The sequence below is a fragment of the Diadema antillarum genome, unplaced genomic scaffold (assembly GCF_040938485.1).
Source record: "Diadema antillarum isolate AM-2024a unplaced genomic scaffold, OU_Dant_1.0 seq00000461_RagTag, whole genome shotgun sequence".
NCBI classification, from domain to species: Eukaryota; Metazoa; Echinodermata; class Echinoidea; order Diadematoida; family Diadematidae; genus Diadema; species Diadema antillarum.
The window spans coordinates 931,781-956,514 of record NW_027271432.1 but is presented as its reverse complement, the minus strand read 5'-3'; the positions used below and the strand labels follow the sequence as shown (position 1 = coordinate 956,514).

The following is a 24,734-nucleotide window of genomic DNA, read 5'->3' as shown; positions in this document are numbered from 1 at the left end:
TTACATATCTTTTAAGATATCAGCTATGGATAACTTTAAATCCTTTTTATAGCCAGCTTGATCTTTTTCTTTTTTTAATGCTTAAGGTTGTAACTTGTACAATTTTGGTAATTGGTTGTGGAGCAATCATAAGACAGATGGAAATGTAAAGTTGCATCTCAATACAATTTACAAATGAATTGTAAGCATAATAAATGAAAAAAAGAAATCTGTACATATCTGATGTAAGTTTGAGCAGGAGTTGGCATTCTCTTTTTGCAATGCCTTTTTTTTTTGGGGGGGGGGGGAGGGGTTATCAGTAATCATTTCCTGTCAGCTGGTAAATACACACGTATACAAGTGTGTTTACGACATTTACAAGAATTGAAAGTGTTATAGTTCTTTATACATTATTCTTTAGGATTAATGACCCAAAATAATGACAATTGCTTTTAAAACTACAATTTAAGCTTACTCAAGCTAAAATTCACTATTATCAGAAGATACAAGAATAAGTCAAATTAGGTTAAGAGGGGGATCACTGTATATATCTGTACATACAGTGTAGCACGGCTGCCAAACTAGAGTGAGAGTTTGGAGTGAAGTGTCAGGGAGCAAGTGACTGATCGAAGCGACTGTGGTGGACAGGGGATTGGGGATGGTGTGGAAGGGGAGTGTCTTCCCATCCCCCCTTTCCACTGGAGGGAAGTTCATCAATTTTGCATTTTAATTGGTGCATTTGGTGCATACAACTGTACTTTAGTAGTGTTTTCAACACATGCCATAGAGAAAGTGTGCCTGTGCGAAAATCTCAGAAGTTTGGGCTTGGGCATATTGCAAGTTCAGATAATCTGGGATTGTAGGGACATTTCTTTTCTTCTTCTTTTTTTACATACTGTTTTGGGGGTTCAGTGTGAGAATTCTTTTAACAGAGTTAGTTAAAATTTGGTGAATTGCGTGAGTCTCATGCTAATTGCGCGAGAGTTGGCAGCCTTGACATAGAGTGGATAGTCCACACTGGTAACAGTAGCTGCCTGTAATTTGTAGACATGTACTGTATAATGTATTATAATATAGTTTACAATTTATGAAATCAAGTGTTTCACTCATGATTAAAACTACTTACATTTAAGTTCCTGTGACAGGGAATAGAAGGAGAATATTTTATTACACTGCATGAACTTGTGTCTACTACTTTATACAGTATTTTCTTGCATTCGGTTTATAGTGGTTACTTGGATTCTGAAAAGTAAAATACATGTATGTGCCATACATTTGTATATGACCTTATGACAGTGGGAAAAGTATGAAAGAGTGCCAATATTGTTTTATTTTAGGGAAAAAATATCAATAAAGGTTAACTACATCAAAAACATTTAGTTTCCAGCTATTTCTCATGGTCAGTTATGTGGTGGTGATTATGAGCTTGATACGTAACGTGAGTAACGTGTAACGTGAGTAATTACGATTTTGCTACTGCTGTCAAATATTTCCAATGCTCTCAAAATTTTGACCCCCTATATTTGTGTACCACAATATAAGTTATTAAAATCATACAACAGTTGTTTGAAATACTACCCAGTATGAGGACACTTTTTGAATAAAGGCATGTTGGTTTTTTATGTCGTTCTAAAAAATGTAACGTGAGTAACGAAAATATTTTGTCTTTATTTCCTAATAGATGTGGTTAGTAAAGTTTTATTAATATTGCATGGTAGACTAAGGACTTGTGCATCTAATGTAGAACAGAGAGTCTGTCAAACCTTCCAGTACAAAAAATATGACCATTACAAATATGTAGAGACGCCTAAAATGTGTAACGAGAGTAATGTGGAATTGCCCTATTAGTGTTTTCCCATGAATCATGCAAGTGCATCGACAGTTGTGTTTGATTGACAGGTCATGGAATGAAATTTGTGATACAGCTGTTGGAACATCATACTTGCAGAACGATGATCAGTAAAGACTCATTTCATTTTCTGAAAACACTGCAATTCCAAACATGTCTGGAATTCAGCATTTAAGAAGTTTGACCAAAAAAAAAGAAACTAGAAATGTCGCTACTGCGACTGATGCCTCCGCCATAATGCATGATTCTCCCAATAGGTGTATAGCACAATGTCTTCACAATGTGTGATGACAGTTTCACATAACTGGCAAAATATCGAAATAACAGGTTTGTCAGAAATATCTTGAATGTTCACTTTCCACGAACTGGGTTTGCTATAATTGTCTATTAAAGAGTGCAGGTACACATATTTGGGGAATTGAAAATTTTTACTGGACTTTTGACCGACCTTATTACAAGTCTATGCATTGAGTATAATTTTCAAGGTATGAAGAAAGAGTGTAATTACAGTACAAAATATATCTTTTTTTTTTCATTTAAACCTGACCGTTGACCCTTAACCTTTGACCTCTGACCTTCTGGCTGGAAATTTCCAAGAGAATCTCCATTAAGTAATACATGTACATATATCAAATTTTAAAACTAATAATGCAATCATTGCATATACTAGTATATGAGGGAAATAGTAACATTTTGAGGAGTTGACCTTGACCTTTGACCCCCTGACTATTGACCCATGTCCCCTAAATTCCCTAGATAATCCCTGCCAGTCAGTACATGCATATGTATCAAGTTCCATGAAGATACATTGAACCATTTGCGAGAAAAGTGATATTGCAACATTTTCACCTAACCTTTGACCTTTGACCTTATGACATGAAACTCTCTCTGGAGAATCTTTACGCAGTAGTACATATCTACACTAAGTTTCAAGAAAATAACTGCGGGCATTGCATAGATATGGGGAAAATAGCAACATTTTTAGCATTTGACCTTGACCTTTTGACCTTTGACCTCTTGTCAATGTCACTAGAATCTACTCAACTAATTGTCCCATCATACATCATCCTTGGACCAAGTTTGGTGAAAGCTGCTTCATCCAGTTTTGAGTTATCACATAAACAGATAAATTTTAGGATTTGACCTTGATCTTTGACCTTTGACCTCTGTCTGATTTCACTGAAAAACTAATTAAGTAATTGTCCCATCATACGTCATCCTCCAAAAAAGTTTGGTGAAATTTGCTCCATACAGTCTTGAGTATAAATCGCGTAAACAGATACAATTTCATGATTTGACCTTGACCTTGACTTTGACCTTTAGCCGATTTCACCCAAAATCTAATCAAATCATTGCCCCATCATACTTTATACTTGGACCAAGTTTGGTAAAATTCCAGTAAATATTACTCAAGTTATTGCGTAAACGAAAGCGGACGGACGTACGGACGTACGGACGGACAACCCGAAAACATAATGCCTCCGGCACCACTTCGTGGCGGAGGCATAAAAAGAGTAACTATTGGTATGTATGTACGTTGTATGTAAGAGAAGTCCCTCAATAAAGAATGTACAGATACAATGCACAATACAAGAGTAGGTATCACAGCTTGCTTTCTTCCGTCTTTTTTTCCTTGAAGATCTACAGACAGCAAGTGAGGAAACATGAGTATCCAATTTATACCAAGCAAGTGCCCATTAAAATTTACTTAATAATACCAAGATTTGGTTGCACATGGCAAGAAAGTTTGTAGGCTTGTAGCAACCTAGAGTAGATGTATTTACATTGCATGTCTACAAAAGCTGAAGTTAACGTCTACGAAATGACAATTTTTTTTTAAAAGGCTGGTGAACTTTGACCCTGATCTTTCACCACTGTCATGATCATGGTGGTAATGACAATTTCTTTTTTCTCTATCAACCAACTTAGACCCCTGCTACACATATAATGAGAAAGCCGACGTGAGGCAGGCCGGCCTTCTCGTTTGTGTAAACGGTCACACAAAACTCTGTCTGGCCTCAGGCCGACTTCTGGCTATGTATAAACAGTACCAGCCTGAAGCGGCTTTTGGAGCTGCAACTGACTGGTCACATAACCTTTTGTGCATGGTAGAGTAGCAATAACAAATATACCGCGTGGAATGTTTACTAAATATTTACTAAAAGGGCACTCCTACGGCAGAGTAGGGGAAGGCGATGTGAGGCTGGCCCATGTGTAAACAGGGTCCATGAGGAGCATCGTTACTTGAGCCAGCCCGAAGTTCATATGTAAATGGTCCACAAAGTAGCCTTAGGCCGGCCATGAAAAGCAGGCCTCGGGCCCTGGCGCTTTCATGTGTAACAGCACTACTGAACATTCCTAGCTGACATACAGACTGCATGGAACAACAGCTGTTTTTGTTTTTTGTTTGTTTTGTTTGTTTAGTTTGTTTATTTGAGGTTTGTTTGTTTGGGTTTTTTTTTTTGGGGGGGGGGAGTACAGTGATCTTTGACCATGAAATCCCACCATATCATTTCACGCAAATAACTCCCTTTACTCATATCCTTCCTATAAACTAAATTGCACAACCATTCAAGACATTTCTAAGTGAAGTTATCAGCTAAAAATGTCAGCATCAGCCAAAGTTCAATGACCTTTGACATGTAACCTTGAGGGATTTTGTCCAAAATCTAATCAGGCCATCTATACCTCAAGTACAATGTAGTGTAGCAGCACGTGTACCCTGTTAATTTCACAATAAGTCACCGGCCGAGAGAGGGTGCTATTTTAATCGGTATAATCACGTTACAAAAATCTCTCTCCGGACGCTCCCCGATGGCAAAAAGAAACAAAAGAGCTAATTTTTGCTGACCAGTCCTTTGACCACGGTTATGTAAAAAGGTACACGTAGGCTTATCCCATAATACTTGCCACGTAGCCCCCTTTCCCTAACATTAACCGTGGACATACACGTAGCTTTTTCTCTCTCTCTGGCTCCTCAACCTCCAAAGGAGATGGACATAGACCATCGCTCTCCTGCGTCCAATACAAAAGGGAGATGCAATATTACTTTCCAGAGTCAAGTCCATTCCTTATTGAGGCGGTTTTACATTGTACTATAATTCTTGGAGTTCATACATGTCTATTTTACACCACATCGGTGAGGTGCTTGGTTCCAGCAACATTAATTCTAAATAGTTGTGGAACAATTATTACGGAAGAGGAGTTGCCTTCCTGTCACACTCGCGGATGCTGCATGAGGCTAGTGCATCAGAGCTCATCATCACGCATCTCCTCTCATCGTCAACCCCGTCGTCAATGACTGAGGATAAACTTCATCCATTTCCAGCTCACGACGAATTAGCGAAAATGTGAATCTCCAAGCTGGGATCGCATCCTTAACAATCGCATTAGTGTCAACGCTAAGTGATGTGAGTGCCGGGCGACGACGAGGCGGCGAACACCGGTCCCATTCCAGACAGTGTACACGTCAGCATCTCGACCCGGAGCTCGTCGTGGCAGTGCGCACTGCAGTTCGCGATCGCGATCGAGGTCCCCTTGGAGAGTGACGTGGCCACTATTTCACCCTGGAAGCGACTTGGGACTCTGTTCGGACTGTCGCGGTGGTTCGTACCTCATGCACCCTTTGATTTGTATTACCGCTCCTAGTATAACCACATGTATTATGTCCCCTCAAGTTAAGACCTCCGTTTAAAACGTTTGAGCAGATATAATTTAGTGTAACTGCTCATGGAGAGTCGTATAATCAATTCACTGATTAATCCATAATTCTGTGGAAAATACCCTTAGATAATTATCACCTGCGTGTGATATAATAATGTACACGACAATAAAGCGTGTATACTAATAATTGAACATAATATTCTGTTGTCAACGACTGTTATTATAATCAGTAAATCGAGTGGAGTCATAACTCAGGATGTTGGAATATGGCTGTATGGTGAGAGTGTGTTTGGTGTGTAGTTTTGTTACATAACGATAATAATATCTTGCCACATTTAACACGTTCCGAGGTCTACCTTCCAACAGTAGCATACCTGGGTCAAGCACTTAGAAAATTGATTGAGCTCATTTCCTTATATTATGATAATGAGCTGTGCTACGGACAAACACACAAACAAAACCATATTGTTTCTGTCTCCCTTCAGTGTGGAGGCATAAAGATAAAAAAGAAAGGAGTAAAACAAAAAGATGCAAGAATCTTCAAAAAACAACTCACTGGCATCTTTAATCTTGTGTTGGAGTGGACTGGCCTCTCCATGTACACTTCTGAGTGCTATCAAGAGAAACATATTTTTCTCCCTTGGCTTGCCTGCTGGGACAACCTCAGCTTCCTGCCAGCTGATATATATTTGTTATGACATGTGCTATACAGCTGATACTTGTGCAGTGCTATTGTTTTGGAGAGGCATCCTGTCCACTGCTGTCAGATCTATGGCTTATCACTTGATCTGTACTGTACAGTGTATTGATGGCATTACGTTCTGTATCATCAAAGGTCATGCATCACATACATCTCACACAGTTCAGCACAATATCTGGTTACACCAAAACAAATGACTTAGAAGAGTGGTGCAGTGCACACCATCACACAGTACATTGTATGTACTGAAAACATCAAATGGTAAATCCTACAAGAGAAAGTATTGCTAATGGTGTCATGCTGAACATCACCTGGTATTTATGTGTAATCAGTAGGTCTATACAATATGGCATGTATTCAACAGTAGTGTCACTCTGGTATGAGCTAACAAGATCACCCATTCCTAGGCAAGACAGTAAAGCATTGTCATGTTCTATCATTTGCAACAAAGGGTGAAATAAGACACAAAACAACAAATTGCCATTGCTCTACAAAACTTTACAGATTACAGAAGGCTAATTATACAATGTATGTAGACCTCTTACTCACTATGGTAAAGCACTGCTAAAGAATACTCAGTGGTAAACCATACCATGAGTTCACATAATAAACAAATATAGTTTTCTTGTAACATCTAAATTCATCCATCGTCTATGACTAATCACAAGATCCAAATTTTGTCATGTCAACAGGTTTGTTGACCATTTTTCTATTTTCAGCAAGTCATTAGAAATAACATCCTTACTGTATGAAGGGATGTATACACAACGTGGATATATTTGTGCCTCAGTGAAACTGCATTGTGACATCCCTTTTTTGTATGTACCCCAGTCAGTCCGCAGCGTCGTATGCTAATGAGCAAATCCACCGAATTCATTCCACGCGCAGGAATTCTGCGCATGTGTCTAGCGACAAGGCTTTTCGTCGACGCAAAATGTATATCCCCAACATCGCTCGTTGTTACGTTGCCATGAACCTGTTTCCGGAGCCGTGACCGGGTAAGTCTTGCAGTCCAATAAAAGACGATTAATTCCATACTTTTTTTAGCCGAATTTGACAGTTTTTGAGGGAGATACAATGGATATAAGAAGCTGCTTGCGATAGAATCTGATTTTGACATTCACTGATACATTGCTGGATCCTGACCCATCTACAACTCCTATGGTTATTTTAATCAGTTATTTGAATAGTTGAGATTCTAGCGGAAATTTTGATACCAGTCTCATTTTGGCTCAAAAATAAACGAAGTGATCAAAATTGCACCCAAAGTCGAAGCAAATTTCCGAAAATATTGGTTTTGCGATGCCATCTGTATGCATGTAGGGTCACGTGACCTTCACGTTAACGAGAATTCCGGACTCGATTTTGTCTCTGCAGTGGCAAGTTTTGATCGCGCACGCACTGGCCGTAGTCCCGTATGTACAATTAGATGTCCTGTTCTGTAAAATAGTCGTCCACGGTATCGTATCACAGCTAGCGCTACTACTGGTTAGAACTAAAAGTACAGAGATCGATATAGATCATGACAGAGTACGATCTACTACTAGTAAAATGTACATGACATCAGTCAATTTCCCTTGTTGTATTTGGCATAGACCCTGCACTATTTTGTTATCATTATTATCATTATTTTTAATAGAACCAACACTCAACAGTTGAGTTCTACATTCTATAGTTTGAATTACAATTTGATGAATTCAAAATACATTATGATGGTATGGGAATATGTACAATCATAATAATGTACCACCTCATACTAGTCATACTATCACAGTCGTAGCATTAGCATTTTGACAATTTGAATACAATGGGGTGATGTACCAATGTTTTTGTGACAAATGAAATATTATTTACTTCTGGTTCCACTGTGTTTTAATAGACTTGACAAATGCATGTTTCGTATAGATTACGTTCATGCCAAATGTCATTTTATTTTCATCTCAATTGTTGCTATTTCACTTTTTTCTTTTGCCTCTTTGTAAAATTTCTATAATGATCTTTGAACAATAGAAAGACAATGCTCTCCTTTATAAATGCCATTGGAATTGAACTGTATAAATTCCAGTTGTTTACATTTTTGCAATTAGTTTCATTCCTGACAAATATTTAGAATAATTATAATTGTTGTGTAATTGCATTGTACTGTAGTCCTTCTCAAAGTATATATATTTTTTGAACTCTGAATTAACCTTTCAGCACCAACCCCTTGCGAGATGTGTGCCACAAAAGCAGCTTCTTGCCAAAGGTGTATGAAGACACCAACCAAACACCATCTCCTGCCCCAAGCCAACAATGCCCCACCAAGCCAGCCACTGCGGGGACACCAACCCAGTCAGCTCCTGCTCTACGCCAAGAGTGCTCAAGAGACAGAACATCCAAGCGTGTGACCCTCCCGCAGGAACTGGTAAATTGGATACAGGATTGCATCTGTAAGTTAGAATTCTTGCTCTTTTCAACTTGCACTCAAGTTCCTCAAACAGGGATTAATAAATTGAAATTTTAGTTGGTACAGTTGTATTGTAAATTTTTGTTAATGATTATTGAGCAATAGAAAAAGTGTAATGTTCTTATTTAAGATGCCACTGAACGTTAAGTCATGAAATTTAATTGTACACATTTTAAGAGTAGTCAAATGAATTATGGGCAGTAGCTTGAATGACTGTAATCCTTCTCTGGCTGTCATGTAATTGTAGTTCTTCTTGAAGAATATTTTTTAAACTCTGATTTGCCTTTCAGCACCAACCCCTTACCAGATATGTGCCACAAAAGCAGCTTCTTGCCAAAGGTGTATGAAGACACCAACCAAACACCATCTCCCCTGCCCCAAGCCAACAATGCTCCACCAAGCCAGCCACTGCAGGGATACCAACCCAGTCAGCTCTTGCTCAACGCCAAGAGTGCTCAAGAGATGGAACATGCCGGAAATGCTCCATTACAGCTTGTTTGTATGACCCTCCCGCAGGAACTGGTAAATTGAATGCTGTACAGGATTGCATCTGTAAATTATTATTCTAGTTAAACCCATTTTGTTTGGTCAGTATAACACTCAAGGTGTATCCCCAAGTCAGTAGAATGCTCATGAAGATCAACTGCTGCCCCCTCATTCTGCTCTTAGGTTTCACAGGTTGTAATCATGCTGGGTGAGAACTGTCTGGGCAAATGCCCCAGACATGTCCCACTATTCATGTATCCAGACATCACTCAATATGGCTGCTTTTCAGTTATTCAGGAAAAAGATTCTACTTTTGCTGACTTTTTTGGGATTTACAAGAGACATTGAACAAAGAAGAAATAATGTTGCATATTTAACAAGACAATGTTGATGTAAGAAAAATAAGTGTGTGAATAAGCAGTGCAAATGTAAAAAACAGGGGCAAAATTGTGGTCCTGGTTGTACATGCAGGAATTTTACAAATTTAGATAACCATGTAATTATGGAAAGTGAAGGTAGTGATAGTGACAATGTAAAATCTAGACACTGCAGATTTGTCTGAAAATGGTATAGCCTTGCATGCATTGTGATCAAAGTTGCACAAACCAAGCATATGTGCATTTATACCTGTTTACAGAAACTTCTTTTTATTTCTTTTGTTTCAACAAAAAATTAAGGGGGGGGGGGGTGTGCGCCGGTTGCGGTCCTCCCTGGATCCGCCACTGTGAAGATGTGTCAGTCAGTTTTGATAAGTTATTTTGTCTAATGCAGTGTGTGAAGAATGTGTGTGAATAATGAACATGTATTCATCTAAGAGCAATCCTACCTCTGCATACTACTAGTATACTGATTCTTTGTTTTAGCTTTCTCGTTTAAAGCCTGTATTGTAGTTTATACATTTATGAATTATGTTATTTGCCCTAGGTTTGTGTGGCAAACTAAAGTTTTGATGGACAGAATGTGACCAAATACCTACCCTCATCAAATTTGAAGTTCCACATACGGGTGTACTGTAAAAGTGGATATTTTCGCGCTTGGCCAGGTAAGAAGAGTTTCGCGTGATTTTAATTCCACGGAATCAAGACATCCCACACAGGAATATATGGCAAGCAAAAATATCCACATACTTTTATTTTCGCGCTAGTTTTTTGGTTGCGCGATATGCACGAAAATTTCAACAACGCGAACATTTCCACTTTTACAGTAATCATTCTCTTACAAAGCTTTTATGTATGTGAAAAGGAAAGTACAAATACAGCTGTATCACTGAAAGTAGCTGTGTATGACAAAGGAGGTACTAAGCCTCCTTGGTATGGTATTATATTGTATAATAGATACCAGGCATGTAGCCAACATTTTTAAAGACACGTATAAGATTGGGAGAGAACTGGAATAACGAAATGTTGGACATCAGATACCTCAGTCTATGAAAATGTGAGTTATATACAGCTGAGTTATTACACTGAGAAATACGCGTGTTGTCACAATCATTCCTATGACTACCACTTATGTATGATACACTTACATGCGTTGATGATCTGCTTGGTTAAGCATGTACAAATTCATGTGGTTGCTATCATTATTACATCATAATAATACAAATTGATCTTGACTGCAAGTCAGCATGCTCATAAGAAACGCACAATGCCTCTACTCAGATACCACACTCGGGCATTGCCATAAGCATTCCCCATGACTACCACTTTAAAGGAAATATTCATTTTGTTTATTTTCATAATTGTTATTGTGAACCCTGAGGAAGACATTCATGTATTCTTCAAAAATTCAGCCTGAATAAATAGCGCTGTTGGACTGAAATGCATTACTACTCTACTTCGCCATCTTTCATATACTGTATAATAGTCCGTCGCTGGGGTGACAAGACCTTGTATCTGCAATTTTGGTGAAAATGACTTTTTTGGATTAATGGTCAAATAATGGGTTAAGTGATGTCCTGTCCAAATCCCAACTGTCTTACTCCAAAAATGAAGCCACCACGGCATGTCAAAGGAAAGGCTATCCCATTCGCTACAGTGCTTTGGCCGCCATGTTTTTTGGCTCTCCTGAACCTTTGACATTTTGTAGATACGTGGTCTTGTCGCTGGGAATATATATATATATATATATATATATAGCATATATACATGCTGTTCTTGCCAAATACATGTAGTACTAGTGGTACATGTGCCTTAAAAGATGTAAACAACCAACCTTGCCAACAGAAATGTTTTTGTTTTGTTTTTTTTTTGCATCACATCCTGTTTAACAAAGAGCAATAATGTTTACAATATTTTGTTAGTTTGTTATGAACTTTAGGGTAATCCGTATGATAATGAAAAGTTTTTTCCTGTCATCCTATACTGCCAAGTAGTTGAAAAGATAATGCAGAATGACTGAAGAGCGTTGTGGAAACTGGGTAGAGGAGAGAGAAAGAAAGAGAGAGATGTCCAGTTTAAGGAGGGGAAAACAAGCAAGAGTGTGAAAGTCGTGTCTTGTGGAATTTGAATGTGGATTTCAAATCGGTGTAAATTAATGAATGCTACACTGATGATTACTTTTTTGTTTTGATAAAAGGGCTCGAGTACACATACATCAATCTGTACAATCCATAGTAGATTTTCAGCTTTTGTTCTCTTGTCTTGCTAGCAGCTTGCTTCCATCCACCAGAGACAAAAGATGAAATGTAAAAAAAAAAAAATAATAATAATAAAATATGAAAGATATATACATTATATTTAAATATCTAAGAACGTAACAGATCCGCAAGGAAGCCAGCTTGCTTTGACTATCGTCATTCTCTGAGTCCCATCAGTGATTAGTTACCACAGCCTATGTACCGTCTTGTCATCTGGACACTACAATGACCAATGCACCCATTCACACAAGTGTCCAGAGAAATACAAGTACACCTACGCTGGACTACCACTGGCTGCTGCTGCTGCTGGCACTACTGGTATGGTATTACAAGTGTACTAGTACTACTAATGTACTAGTAGTCCACTACTACTATAGCTACTACAGTGTACTAGTACTACTACTAGTGCTACTACTACTACTATAGCTACTACAGTGTGCTACTACTAGTTCATAACAATCATAGGCACGTATAGATATACACGTGATACTTTTTACGGAAATACCTGCTTCTGTGGTTCACCGCAGCGAGTGTTCGGTGCAGTTACCGTTTTTGCTGCAATCGCAACACTGCAAAACGAATACTTGGGACTACACTGACGGGTTCGTGTTTGCACTCTGTATATATTCACATTCTTTTGTCGATTCCTTCATTTATTTTGATCGATTGGACTCATCAAAAGACGAGATACATACTGAAATGCGATAATAAGTGTTCAAATCAACTTCAAAATGGTTTGATGTTAGTCTATAAACAGTTAGTTTTACGTCGGGCCCGGCAAAAGCAGAAGCCGTAAGTGGAGATTCACTATGACGTCATTCATGGCAGCCTCTGCAGACGGTAATCGACCAATCACAGCACAAGAAAATCGGATTGTCTTCATTAGGGCTAGTTGACAGTGTAGTTGCTCTAGATTTTGCTGGATCCTGACCCATCTACACGAAATGACCTATAAAGAGTTACATTTTTCGATTGATTGATACATTTCCCCCCATTTCGTGATGTTTTTTTATTGGCTCAATGTCTAGAAAAGTGAAATTTACCGGATGATTTTGAATTGAATTATTTTTTTTTTCAACACGATTTTTGATGTGAAATTATAAAATGTTATCGCAGTCTTTTCTACTTGATATTATGATTTTTGAAAAATTCAGAATTTCGCTGATCATCTGTTAAAAAACCTGGTTTGATATCATGCACATGAAGTGAAATATCGCAGATTGAAAACCAGTCCTCGAACACGGCACGAGAGACCATTTCAAGGTCACACCGCTGCGCTGTAGAATGATTTAGACACATTTTCGCGACGCTGCCGGCTGGCTGTACCCGGATGTATGTGGATATGTGCATGACTTATAATGTAAATGCTTGGTCTTAAATCAGCGAGAGGTGCTTGATGGTACCCTGTGCATTGCAATCACAATGAAAATGGCCTGACCATTGCAGATGACAATTTGTTCACAATCTGCTTGTATTGATACAGGTAATTGTGTGAATTGTATCACAGTATAGGAGTCTGTCCATACTGAATGGCCACAATTTTGCCTTGAAACTCATTAGCATTATCAATAATGACAGAGAGAGAGAATGTAAGATTTCAGGTTTTAGATGACAGCAAACTAGTAGACCTAATTTGAGCAGCTGACAGCAAAAAAAAAAAAAAAAAAAAAAAAGGTACCGTGAAATATGCTGTAAAAATCTCCCAAGATTACGGCCGTGAAGCCAATGCAGACTTGGATAGTGTTGCTGCACTGTCGAATACTGAGGTGGACAATTTTCTCGGGAAGTTAAACTGTGGTATTAGGCAGAGCAATGGATCTCTTTACATCAAAAGGTCCATGCTGGCCATCAGATTTGGACTCCAGTGCCATTTTCTGAATACTATGAAGATAGACATTGTACATTATTTTGACTTTGGATGGTTGTCAAGGGTGTTTAAGGCCGTTTCAGCAATGAGGAAACAACAAGAGGGTAAAGGCATAGCACCAGAAGATGTCAAAACTATCTAAGACTCTCTTGACTAGGACAATCTATAAAATCTTCAAGATAAAGTATTTCTTGATGTGATGTTGTTCTTTTGCAATCGAGGCAGAGAAAATTTGTGCAGTATGAGGAGTGAAACTTTGAAATTCACGAGGAAGGTAAAGGGAAAAATACATTACTCTAAAAAATACACTTAATAATAACAACAACAGCAACAACAACCATAAAGATGACTCAGAAAAAAACCAAGGTGGTATAATGAATGCAACAGATGTACCACAATTGCCTTGCTGCTTCTCTCATACATTATTAAATGTCAATGGTTCTGGCAAAGGCCTGTGCAGAAAAAAATCACTCCAATCTGGTTCATGGTATTGTGTTTATACTCCTTGGAAAAAATACAAATGGTGAAAAAAATGAAATCCATTTCATCAAGGGCAGAACCCAGATCATACAACCAACCACTGCATGAGAGCGACATTAATAACAGTGCTGCATAATGCTGGATTTGAAGACTGTGACATACAATTGTAAAGTCAGAATCAGGCCTGAAGCACTTCGCTCAAACTGGCCTTCTCAAGAAACAAGAGAGCAGATGAGCTCCATGATAGCTGGAGCAACCAAGAAGTCAGCATAACACCTCTATCACTGTCAATAAACATACAGCTGTACATGTATATCAAAATCTCACAAACCCACTGGAGTTTGTCCTCCATGCTGTTTCACTTCCAGTAAATATTGTCTCTAACAGCACCACAAACAAACTAGAACTATCACTCATTGTGATTAATATCTCCCCACCCACAACTGAGGGAATTAGCTCAACCAGGTATACATTTTTTTGAACTCTTTAATGAAAAAAAAAATTACCATGGCAATGCACTGTTCAACAGTGAATAAATGTATTGCTCACTGTTAGTCACATGTCCCACATCTCAAGTCAAGTGCTAAAAGTTTGAGTGAGCAAGAAAAATAAACTGAGATTTCTATGGTTTTTATTAAAGATTGTGTAACCATGGCAACACAATGTTGGACATTAAGAAAAAAATGAAGTTTGCACAACTTTATATCATAGCCGTCACATGTGCCAAATTTCAAGCCAAATGCTAAAAGGATGAGGGGCTTAGTTGAATTCACAATATTAGTGTATCATTTTCATTCAAAATATACTGTTACCATGACAACATATTTTCTACACTGACAAAAGATTTTTTGCACATCTAGGTAATGTAGAGGTAACATGTGCCAAATTTGAAGCCAAAACGCTCTAAACAGAGAGAGTTAGGAGAATCAAAATGTTTGCATGATTTTCATTCAAAATGCACTATTACCATGGCAACACATTGTTCAACAATGATGAAATATGAAGTTTGCATATATTTCTGTACTGTAATGGTTGCATGTGCCATTTTTCAAGCCAAATGCTGAAAGACTGAGGGAGTTACCTGTATCCACAATATTTTTGTATGATTTTCATTCAAACTATGCTGTTGCCATGGCAACACAATGATCAACAATGATGAAAGGTTACTTTTGCACATCTACATACCATAGTGGTCAGGTGTGCCAAATTTCAAGCGAAATGCTCAAAGACTGACAATGGCTGAATCCACATGCTTTTTGGTGAAAAAATGTTGTTACCATGGCAACGTATTGCTCAACAATAATGACAGATTAAGTTTGAACATCTATATGCTATAGTGCTCACATGTGCCAAATTTCAAGCCAAATGCTCAAAGACTGAGGGATTTAACTGAATCCAAAATATTTCTGCATGATTTTCATTCAAAATATACTGTTACCGTGGCAACACATTGATCAACAATGACAAAAGACTGTATATGCTCATCTACGTACTATAGTGGTCACATGTGCCAAATTTCAAGCTTATGCTCAAAGACTGAGGTAGTTACCTGAATCCACAATATTTTTGTATGCATTTAAGTGAAAAGATGCTGTTACCATGGCAACGCATTGTTCATCACTGACGAAAGATTAAGTTTGCACATCTATATGCTAAAGTGGTAGCATGTGCCAAATTTCAAGCCAAATGCTCAAAGAGTGAGGAGTTAACTGGATCCACGATATTTTTGTATGATTTTCATTCAAAATATGCCGTTACCATGGCAACACATTGATCACCACTGACGAAAGATTACGCTTACACATCTAAGTACCACAGTGGTCATGTGTGCCAAATTTCTAGCTAAATGCTTGAAGACTGTTGAAGTTAGCTGAATCCACAATATTTTTGTATGTTTTTTTTGTTTAAAAAAAGCTGTTACCATGGCAACACATTGCTCACCACTGATGAAAGATTAAGTTTGCACATCTACAGTATATACTATATAAGTGGTCATGTGTGCCAAATTTCAAGTCAAATGCATTAAGACTGATGGAGTTAACTGAATCCACAATATTTTTGTATGATTTTCATTCAAACTATGCTGTTACCATGGCAACACATTGATCAACACTGACGAAAGAGCCAGTATGTACATCTCCGTACCATAGTGGTCACATGTGCCAATTTTCAAGCCAAATGCTTGAAAACTGAAGGAGTTAGGCTAATCCACACATTTTTGTATGATTGGTAAAAAAAACTACTGTTGCCATGGCAACAGATTTACTAACACATACATCAAAGGTGTTTTGCACAAATATACATTACATTGATCGCATATCCAAAATTCAAACTGAATTTCTACAAAACTGAGAGAGTAGTGCAATCCACAACATTTTGTAAGATTTTTATGAAAATCTCCCGTTGCCATGGCAATGCATTATGAAATACTCATGAAAAAGGTGTCTTTTTACATCTGCCTGTGACAGCGGTCACACATGCCAAATTTGAAGTTAATTGCTCAAAAAATGAGAAAGTAGTTCGATCCACAAGTTTTTTTGAAAATATGCCGTTGCCATGGCAACGCATGATGCAATACTAATGAAAAAGGTGTCTTGCACATCTTCCTTTGATAGCGGTCACACATGCCAATTTTGGGGTCAATTGCTCAAAAAATGAATGAGGAGTTTGATCCACAACATTTTCTAAGATTTTTTAAAAATTTGCTGTTGCCATGGCAACTCATTTTGCAATACTAATGAAAAAGGTGTCTTGCACATCTACCTTTGATAGCAGTTACACATCCTAAAATTGGGGGTTAATTGCTCAAAAAATGAGAGAGTAGTTTGATCCACAAGTTTTTACGAAAATATGCCATTGCCATGGCAACGCATTATGCGATACTAACGAAAAAGGTGTCTTGCACATCTAACTTTGATAGTGGTCACACATGCCAAATTTGGGGTCAATTGCTCAAAAAATGAGAGAGGAGTTCGACCCACAAGATTTTCTAAGATTTTTAAAAAATTTGCCGTTGCCATGGCAACTCATTTTGCAATACTAATGAAAAAGGTGTCTTGCACATCTACCTTTGATAGCGGTTACACATGCTAAATTGGGGGTTAATTGCTCAAAAAATGAGAGAGTACTTTGATCCACAAGTTTTTACGAAAACATGCCGTTGCCATGGCAATGCAATATGCGATACTAACGAAAAAGGTGTCTTGCACATCTACCTTTGATAGTGGTCACACATGCCAAATTTGGGGTCAATTGCTCAAAAAATGAGAGAGGAGTTCGACCCACAAGATTTTGCAACGGACCGACCGCCCGACCGACCGGCCACCCGACCTCAGAGTGATTCCTATATACCCCCCTACACACTATGTGTGGGTGGGGGTATAACCAGCAAAATCAACCTTCAAGAACTGTCATATATCTTGAATAATTAAAAGGCCCTTCGAGAAACACAAGCCTAGATACACGAAGAACCTTTACATAAGTGTATAAGCATGTTGCTTCTTATGGTCAGATAATCGTAATTAGTCTGCAATTGTTGAACTATCTTGAACTTCAACATTTGAACTTTTTTCAATTTGGAACAATACATTTCTGAACTATTTTCTACATCATTGCAATTGGAACTTGAAATTGGAAGTTTGAATAGTGCCCCTTGGATTTGCAACATGATATTAGGGAATCAGTTAGTACAATTCAAATAAATTTTACTCAATTTATGAAACAGATATAGAGGTTCTAAGCCTTCACTAAATGTGCTTAGCTTCCATAGGGCAAGAGGTGAACGTTGTCTGATTGAGATGCGATTGCTATCGATCTACAGTGTGCACACTTCTAGATGAGATAGGGACCTACACTTGTATGCTTTTAATAGTTCTATAGCAGCGCCTGAGTGGGTAAATTGGCTCATGCGATCATAATCGACCACGTAAAGTTTCTTATAATATTATTCGGTGTATAGAACAGATACAATGTATGATAGACTGCTTTTACTTGGGGCATTGTTGATATGCATGTATTGTCCCTCATGGAGGTGATATCCCTCGGGGAAACCGATATCAACAATGCCCCGAAAAGCAGTCCAACTAGAGGTACACATGTATGGTCTGTAGGCTGGCCGTACACTACATGAAAATGAATATTAAAGGTGACATGATCTTATGAACCCATTTAATTTTCTGCTTTTTATCATGACTTGGGACACTGTCACTTCACAATAGAAATGTTATTTTCAGAGCTTATAACTGGATAGCTCTTTTCCCAACACATAACAATTGCTGAGAACATCTACAAAACTATGGTACACACGTAGTTTGGAGATAGAGAGAGTGCTCCATGTATTTCATAACAGCTTGCACGCTGTGCACTGGCACAGTGTGGTCAACATGTTGTTAGGGGATCAAATAATGCCGCCGCCATTTGAGTTTTTACAGTTCAATATGCAAATGGGGAGAATTAAAGCATCTTCTTTCAGCTCCATCTATGCATGTAGATACTACGTGTTTAAAATTGTCACTAAAAAAAAAGGAATCGACGTTTCAGTAAAATGCAGTCTTAGAGAGTTTTCATTACTAACTCTGAAAATCAGGACATCGTACAAAATTATCTGTAATTATGGACTAGAAGTTCACATGATTTGCCACTGGCAGCATGACTCGGTCTAGGCACAAGGTGATTCATCATAGCGACTATCTCAAACTAAGTATGGGTGCTATAAATATCAGAGCAAGGTATGTTCATGAGAAAAGAAGCACTTTGTTATTAAAATCACCTAATTCTGTTGCAACTATCGTTTGCAATTACATTTGTATTTTTGTATTTCACTTCCTTAATTTTGTCTAGTTCCTGTATCAAATGGTATAAGAAAAAAAAAAGCATTTGAAATATCAATCAAAATCATTCAGCCACTTTTAACCTCTAAGACTATGAACAAGTGGTTGTGTTGTCAATTCAAGGAAATAAACTGTGTCTAATTCAGATCTTACCTTGTACTCAATGTTTCCTTCTGCAGCCTGTTAAAAATAAAGAAAACAGAGTAATGTTATGAATCACATGGGTAACTCCCTACTAAAGTAAAAATGAAAAACAGGTGACATCAACAATGTAAAGCTGATTTCTTCTGTGAAAGGCCTATTTCGAATTATTTGAATCATCAAAGAATAACTTGAACATTTAGGGAGAAAAGTAATAAAAGACAGATTGTTGTTGCTTGTCTAAATATATGGCTGAAGTTGGACAAGTACCGGGTACCTCAAAATCCAATGTTTAAGCAATTTATCATTGCCTACATTTGAAAGTTTTTAAATAATGTGCTTGAAACAAACATCATTTGTAAACAAATAATTAGCTTGTGATATACATATTGTACAATGTTTGAGCATCAAAGCTTGTAACCTTTTATACCATTTTCTCTCCAGAGCTCTTTAACTCTTTGTGTGCTTTGATTGGTGATTGGGCCAGAAAACTCCAGAGCATTGTATACACTGTCCAAAGTCCGTGGCACAGAAAGCCTAGGGTTAAGGGTGTGTCGCCAATACTTATGCCCGAAACATTAAGTTAACACTACCAACAAATTTGACGGGATAAACTAATAAAATCATGGTACAGCTTACATATCCATACAATATCTTTATCAAATGCACACAGTACGATTTTCCCTGTTTTAATTTACAATTTTCAAACTATGTTTTCTTTTTCTGATGATAACTCAATTTCCACATTCTATTCACAAGTTACATTATCCAGTGGCGGATCCAGCGGGGGCGCACCAGGCGCGCACCCCCTCTTTATTTTTTTAAATTTAAAACAAAGGAAATAAAATGAACGATGGGGGGCACGTGCACCCCCTTTAATTTTGCAAAGGAGCCTCCCCTTTACAGAATCCCTGGATCTGCCCCTGCCCCTGATTACCCATATGTACATATCACAACTTTACACAACTTCAGCATGAGTTTTATCTAAAATTGTTGTTTAAAAGTATGCTAATTAAGGCTCCTTTGGATCTTGCATCATCACAATAAAGTAATCATCTATCCCTCATGTCTATACAGCAGTTATCGCACTTCAAAAATGTGCACACGACTTGCACTTAACTCTGCACACATATTTATGCTAAATTCTATGACTGTTTCATATTTTTCATGTTCTCTCTACATTTACTTTCAAATAAGTTTTCAAAAGCATCAAGATTGCTGCTTGTAGACCATAAGACCTGCTTTGAAGTGCATATTAGCAGTGGCGGATCCAAGCAAGGGTGCAAGGGGCATGTGCCCCCCCCCCCTTCAATTTGTTTTTTTTAATTTAAATTCATGTCTTTACTATCATTCTCTTTTGTTTTGTTTTTTACTCCTCAAATTTCCTTTCATGTAGTGCAGGTAGGCAGGGATGCAAGGGGCGCCCACCCCTCTTTAATCTTTCAAATTAATGATTTTATCATCATTCTGTTTTTACTTGTCATATTGCCTTTGATATAGCACAGGTTTTCATACATTTTCTTCAGGGGCACTTTGCCGCCCTTGCCATGATTTGGCTTTTCTTTTCCTTTTTTCTGATTGCGTATTACACATGTATTGTGTACAACCTGAACTCTTCTGGACCCAAGCAATATTAGAACAGTGTGAGAACGATGTATTTACACATTGTACGACCAATACGTGCTTGGTATGCTCTTACTACGATCATCGGACATTACAATGTTGTTATACGCCAAAAGAGCTCTATACCCTCTACAATGATAAAACTACGGTGTAAGTGCAATCTGGCCGATGTTATCTAATCTATGAACGTTGAGGCCCTATGTTGGATACGACCTCTGCCGTATAATCATGCTGTTTCCCCGTCAAGAGAGCTGAAAAGTGCCCAATGTGCCCACAAAAACCCCAATTGGACTGCCAATCAAAGACGGTGTAATCTGGTACAAAGGAATCATAACGAGTCTTTGTTCCATAAATGGATAAATTGCAAACTTTGACTTATTATCTCATAATTTGTTTTTGATATCCTTCCTTTTGGCCCATTCTCAGAAAAAGCGTTCAAATACGGAATTTTGGTGTCGCCGACATTCCATGACAGTTTGCGGTTCCCTGAAACCTATTAGATACTATTTAAGTGTTTATAATATATCACGAGGACTTTATTTGTTAAAAATAAACACGATCAAATGCGGTTGTCTGCCTTTTTGTATAAAATTTTGCTGTTAAACTTCGTTAAGACCCCCAAAACGCAGTGTCGCCGGCTATTTCAGAATTATGTTTTATTGCTCCTCTCCGTCCACAAACACACTTTCCAAATATCATTTCATGGACGATGAGCATATCATGTGGGTCAATCCACGTCAAATCAACCAATTTTCAGACAATTTGTAACCCGACCCCGTTCAATTTTCTTTAAACTCACACCAAATGTGCCCCCAAGTGTCTGACGGAAGATTCTACAATATTTTGCCCCAAGGTCAAACGGTTGCTAAGATACGGCCTCCCATAGCAACCAATGCGTGGCCAAATAACCGAGTTTAAATAAAATTTGCTATTTTTGATTGACTGCTGCAGCCAAGTTAGATGAGATACATTGCTCATTTTCTGTAAACTTGAAGAACATTATGATGCTAACATGCACAATATGTTACGGCACGAATCTGACATTCGGTTATTGCGCAGGAGGTCACCGAAAATGGCGTTAAGCGTCAACGTTAATGTTTTTGGGTGCATGTTTGGAAGCTGATAACTTCAAAATTCAATTAGCTTAGAACCCAATATTATGCATATATAGAGACTCTCACTTGCTCTACACACCTACCAAAATTCGGCCAAAAAGTATGCTCTGTTTTCTTGAAGGGCGCCCTCAAAGTTGGCTTTTTTCAAAAAGTTGCCAAGTTCAAGGTCACAAATCACCACTCGTCCCATCAAGGAGTGACACCAATTTTTGTGTATTGATAGACATTTACCTATATTTTCATGGGTTATCAAAAAACTTTTGTAACCGGAATGTTTAACAGCTTTTTTATGCATTCGAAAATAGTCGTAAACACCCAAAAATCGACGTAAATTGACATATAGGGTTTTCAGCATATTTCAAATGGTGATAAATCAGAGATGAAGTGCCAAGACACAATGGTATCTTCTGTGATGATAGTCTGTAACTAGTACCAAAAGGACATACATCACAAATTGTTTTGTCTTATTGGCAATGACCTTGAGAATGCAGCTGAAAATCACAAAAAACAGTAAATTGCTCAATTTTCCGTGACCATAATGGTGCTAAAGTGTGTTTACATCAATTTTTAGTTGTGTGCCATTTCAGTACTCATGGTGACTTTAAGCTGAAAACTGCTAATCATGTTCCATTTCTAATCTATTTCAAGCTACAAATAATATTTGAAGTCGTCTCCAGATATTTTGACCTTGACATCGTTCTGAACACAGATGTAAATTCCTTAATATTAGCATTATTCCCAACACACAAGTGATTTACAACTTTGTACACCATTTCAAACTTGAATTTCTCTCAGACAGAATGCCTGATCATATTTATATTTACAGTACTGGTAGTCTGTAATGAGAATTTAGAGGATGTAGTATCAACTTATTTGTCTCAAAGACATTGACCTTGAAAATACAGCTTAAAATCATAAAATCAATATTCGTTCAAATTTGCAATACACACTTTAATTAAAAATGGTGTTTACAGCGACTTTGAATTGTGTGTAATTGTTATATATCAATGATGTGTTACAGCCTATAATTGCTAATTATTTTCCCTTTTGTTCCACTTGAGCTGCAAATAATATCAAAAGTCATATGTACATATCATTTGACCTTGACCTTATTTTAGAATAGCCATAATGCCTCAAAATGAGCATATTCACCACACATTGAGCACTACAGCACATTTCAAAATTGATTTTCTCATAGACAGAATGCCTAGTCATGTTGATATTTGCATAAAGGTAGTCTGTAATGGGTACTTTGAGGATTTATGATGCTCAGTGCACACACTTACAGTAGTGTCCAATTTATCCAAGTTGCATGCCTATAGAAAATGGATGCATAATCACCATTAACATTTTAGCCATAAAAATAGAATGATCAAAAGAACAATTTCAAGACTACTTCCATCCTAATAATGTCATTGACTTCGAATTTCTGGTTCTGAATTTCATACACTAGGCATTCTGTCGATGAGAAAATAAATTTCGAAATAATGTTGTAGAGCAGTATCTTATGGTGTTGTGAATATATTCTTATGCTCAAAGGCATTTATGACAGTTTTTAGAATAATGTCAAGGTCATATGATTTTTTTATATTATTTTTGGCTCAAAATGGAACAAAAGGAAGAAATAATTTGCAATTATCAGCTGTAACTCATCATCAATATAAAAATCATACACAATTCAGAGTCACTGTAAACACCAGGCTCTAATAATGTGTATTGCAAAATATTTTGAACGATTATTGATTTTTATGATTTTCAGCTGTATTTTCAAGGTCAATGTCATTTGAGACAAATCAGTTGATACTACATCCTCTAAATGCTCATTACAGACTACCAGTACTGTAAATATAAATATGATCAGGCATTCTGTCTGAGAGAAATTCAAGTTTGAAATGGTGTGCAAAGTTGTAAATCACTATGTGTTGGGAATAATGCTAATATTAAGGAATTTACAGCTGTGTTCAGAACAATGTCAAGGTCAAAATATCTGGAGATGACTTCAAATATTATTTGTAGCTTGAAATAGAATAGAAATGGAACATGATTAGCAGTTTTCAGCTTAAAGTCACCATGAGTACTGAAATGGCACACAACTAAAAATTGATGTAAACACACTTTAGCACCATTATGGTCACGGAAAATTGAGCAATTTACTGTTTTTTGTGATTTTCAGCTGCATTCTCAAGGTCATTGCCAATAAGACAAAACAATTTGTGATGTATGTCCTTTTGGTACTAGTTACAGACTATCATCACAGAAGATACCATTGTGTCTTGGCACTTCATCTCTGATTTATCACCATTTGAAATATGCTGAAAACCCTATATGTCAATTTACGTCGATTTTTGGGTGTTTACGACTATTTTCGAATGCATAAAAAAGCTATTAAACATTCCGGTTACAAAAGTTTTTTGATAACCCATGAAAATATAGGTAACTGTCTATCAATACACAAAAATTGGTGTCACTCCTCGATGGGACGAGTGGTGATTTGTGACCTTGAACTTGGCAACTTTTTGAAAAAAACCAACTTTTAGGGCGCCCTTCAAGAAAACGGAGCATACTTTTTAGCCGATTTTTGGTAGGTGTGTAGAGCAAGTGAGAGTCTCTATATATGCATAATATTGGGCACTAAGATAATTGAATTTTGAAGTTATCAGCTTCCAAACATGCACCCAAAAACATTAACGTTGACGCTTAACGCCATTTTCGGTGACCTCTTGCGCAATAACCGAATGTCAGATCCGTGCCGTAACATATTGTGCATGTTAGCATCATAAAGTTCTTCAAGTTTACAGAAAATGAGCAATGTATCTTATATAACTTGACTGCAGCAGTCAATCAAAAATAGCAAATTTTATTTAAACTCGGTTGTTTGGCCACGCATTGGTTGCTATGGGAGGCCATATCTTAGCAACCGT

The 24,734-nt window shown here is 37.5% G+C and overlaps 1 protein-coding gene across 1 annotated transcript in view; it reads right to left on the bottom strand.

The window, feature by feature from the left end:
* The window catches only part of LOC139733124 (GTP-binding protein 2-like), a 46,135-nt gene that overhangs the window by 16,829 nt on the left and 4,572 nt on the right, over positions 1-24,734 (bottom strand). The window contains exon 2 of the mRNA XM_071643967.1: positions 19,088-19,114. Coding sequence (XP_071500068.1) covers positions 19,088-19,114 — 27 coding nt within the window. The remainder of the gene's footprint in view (positions 1-19,087; positions 19,115-24,734) is intronic.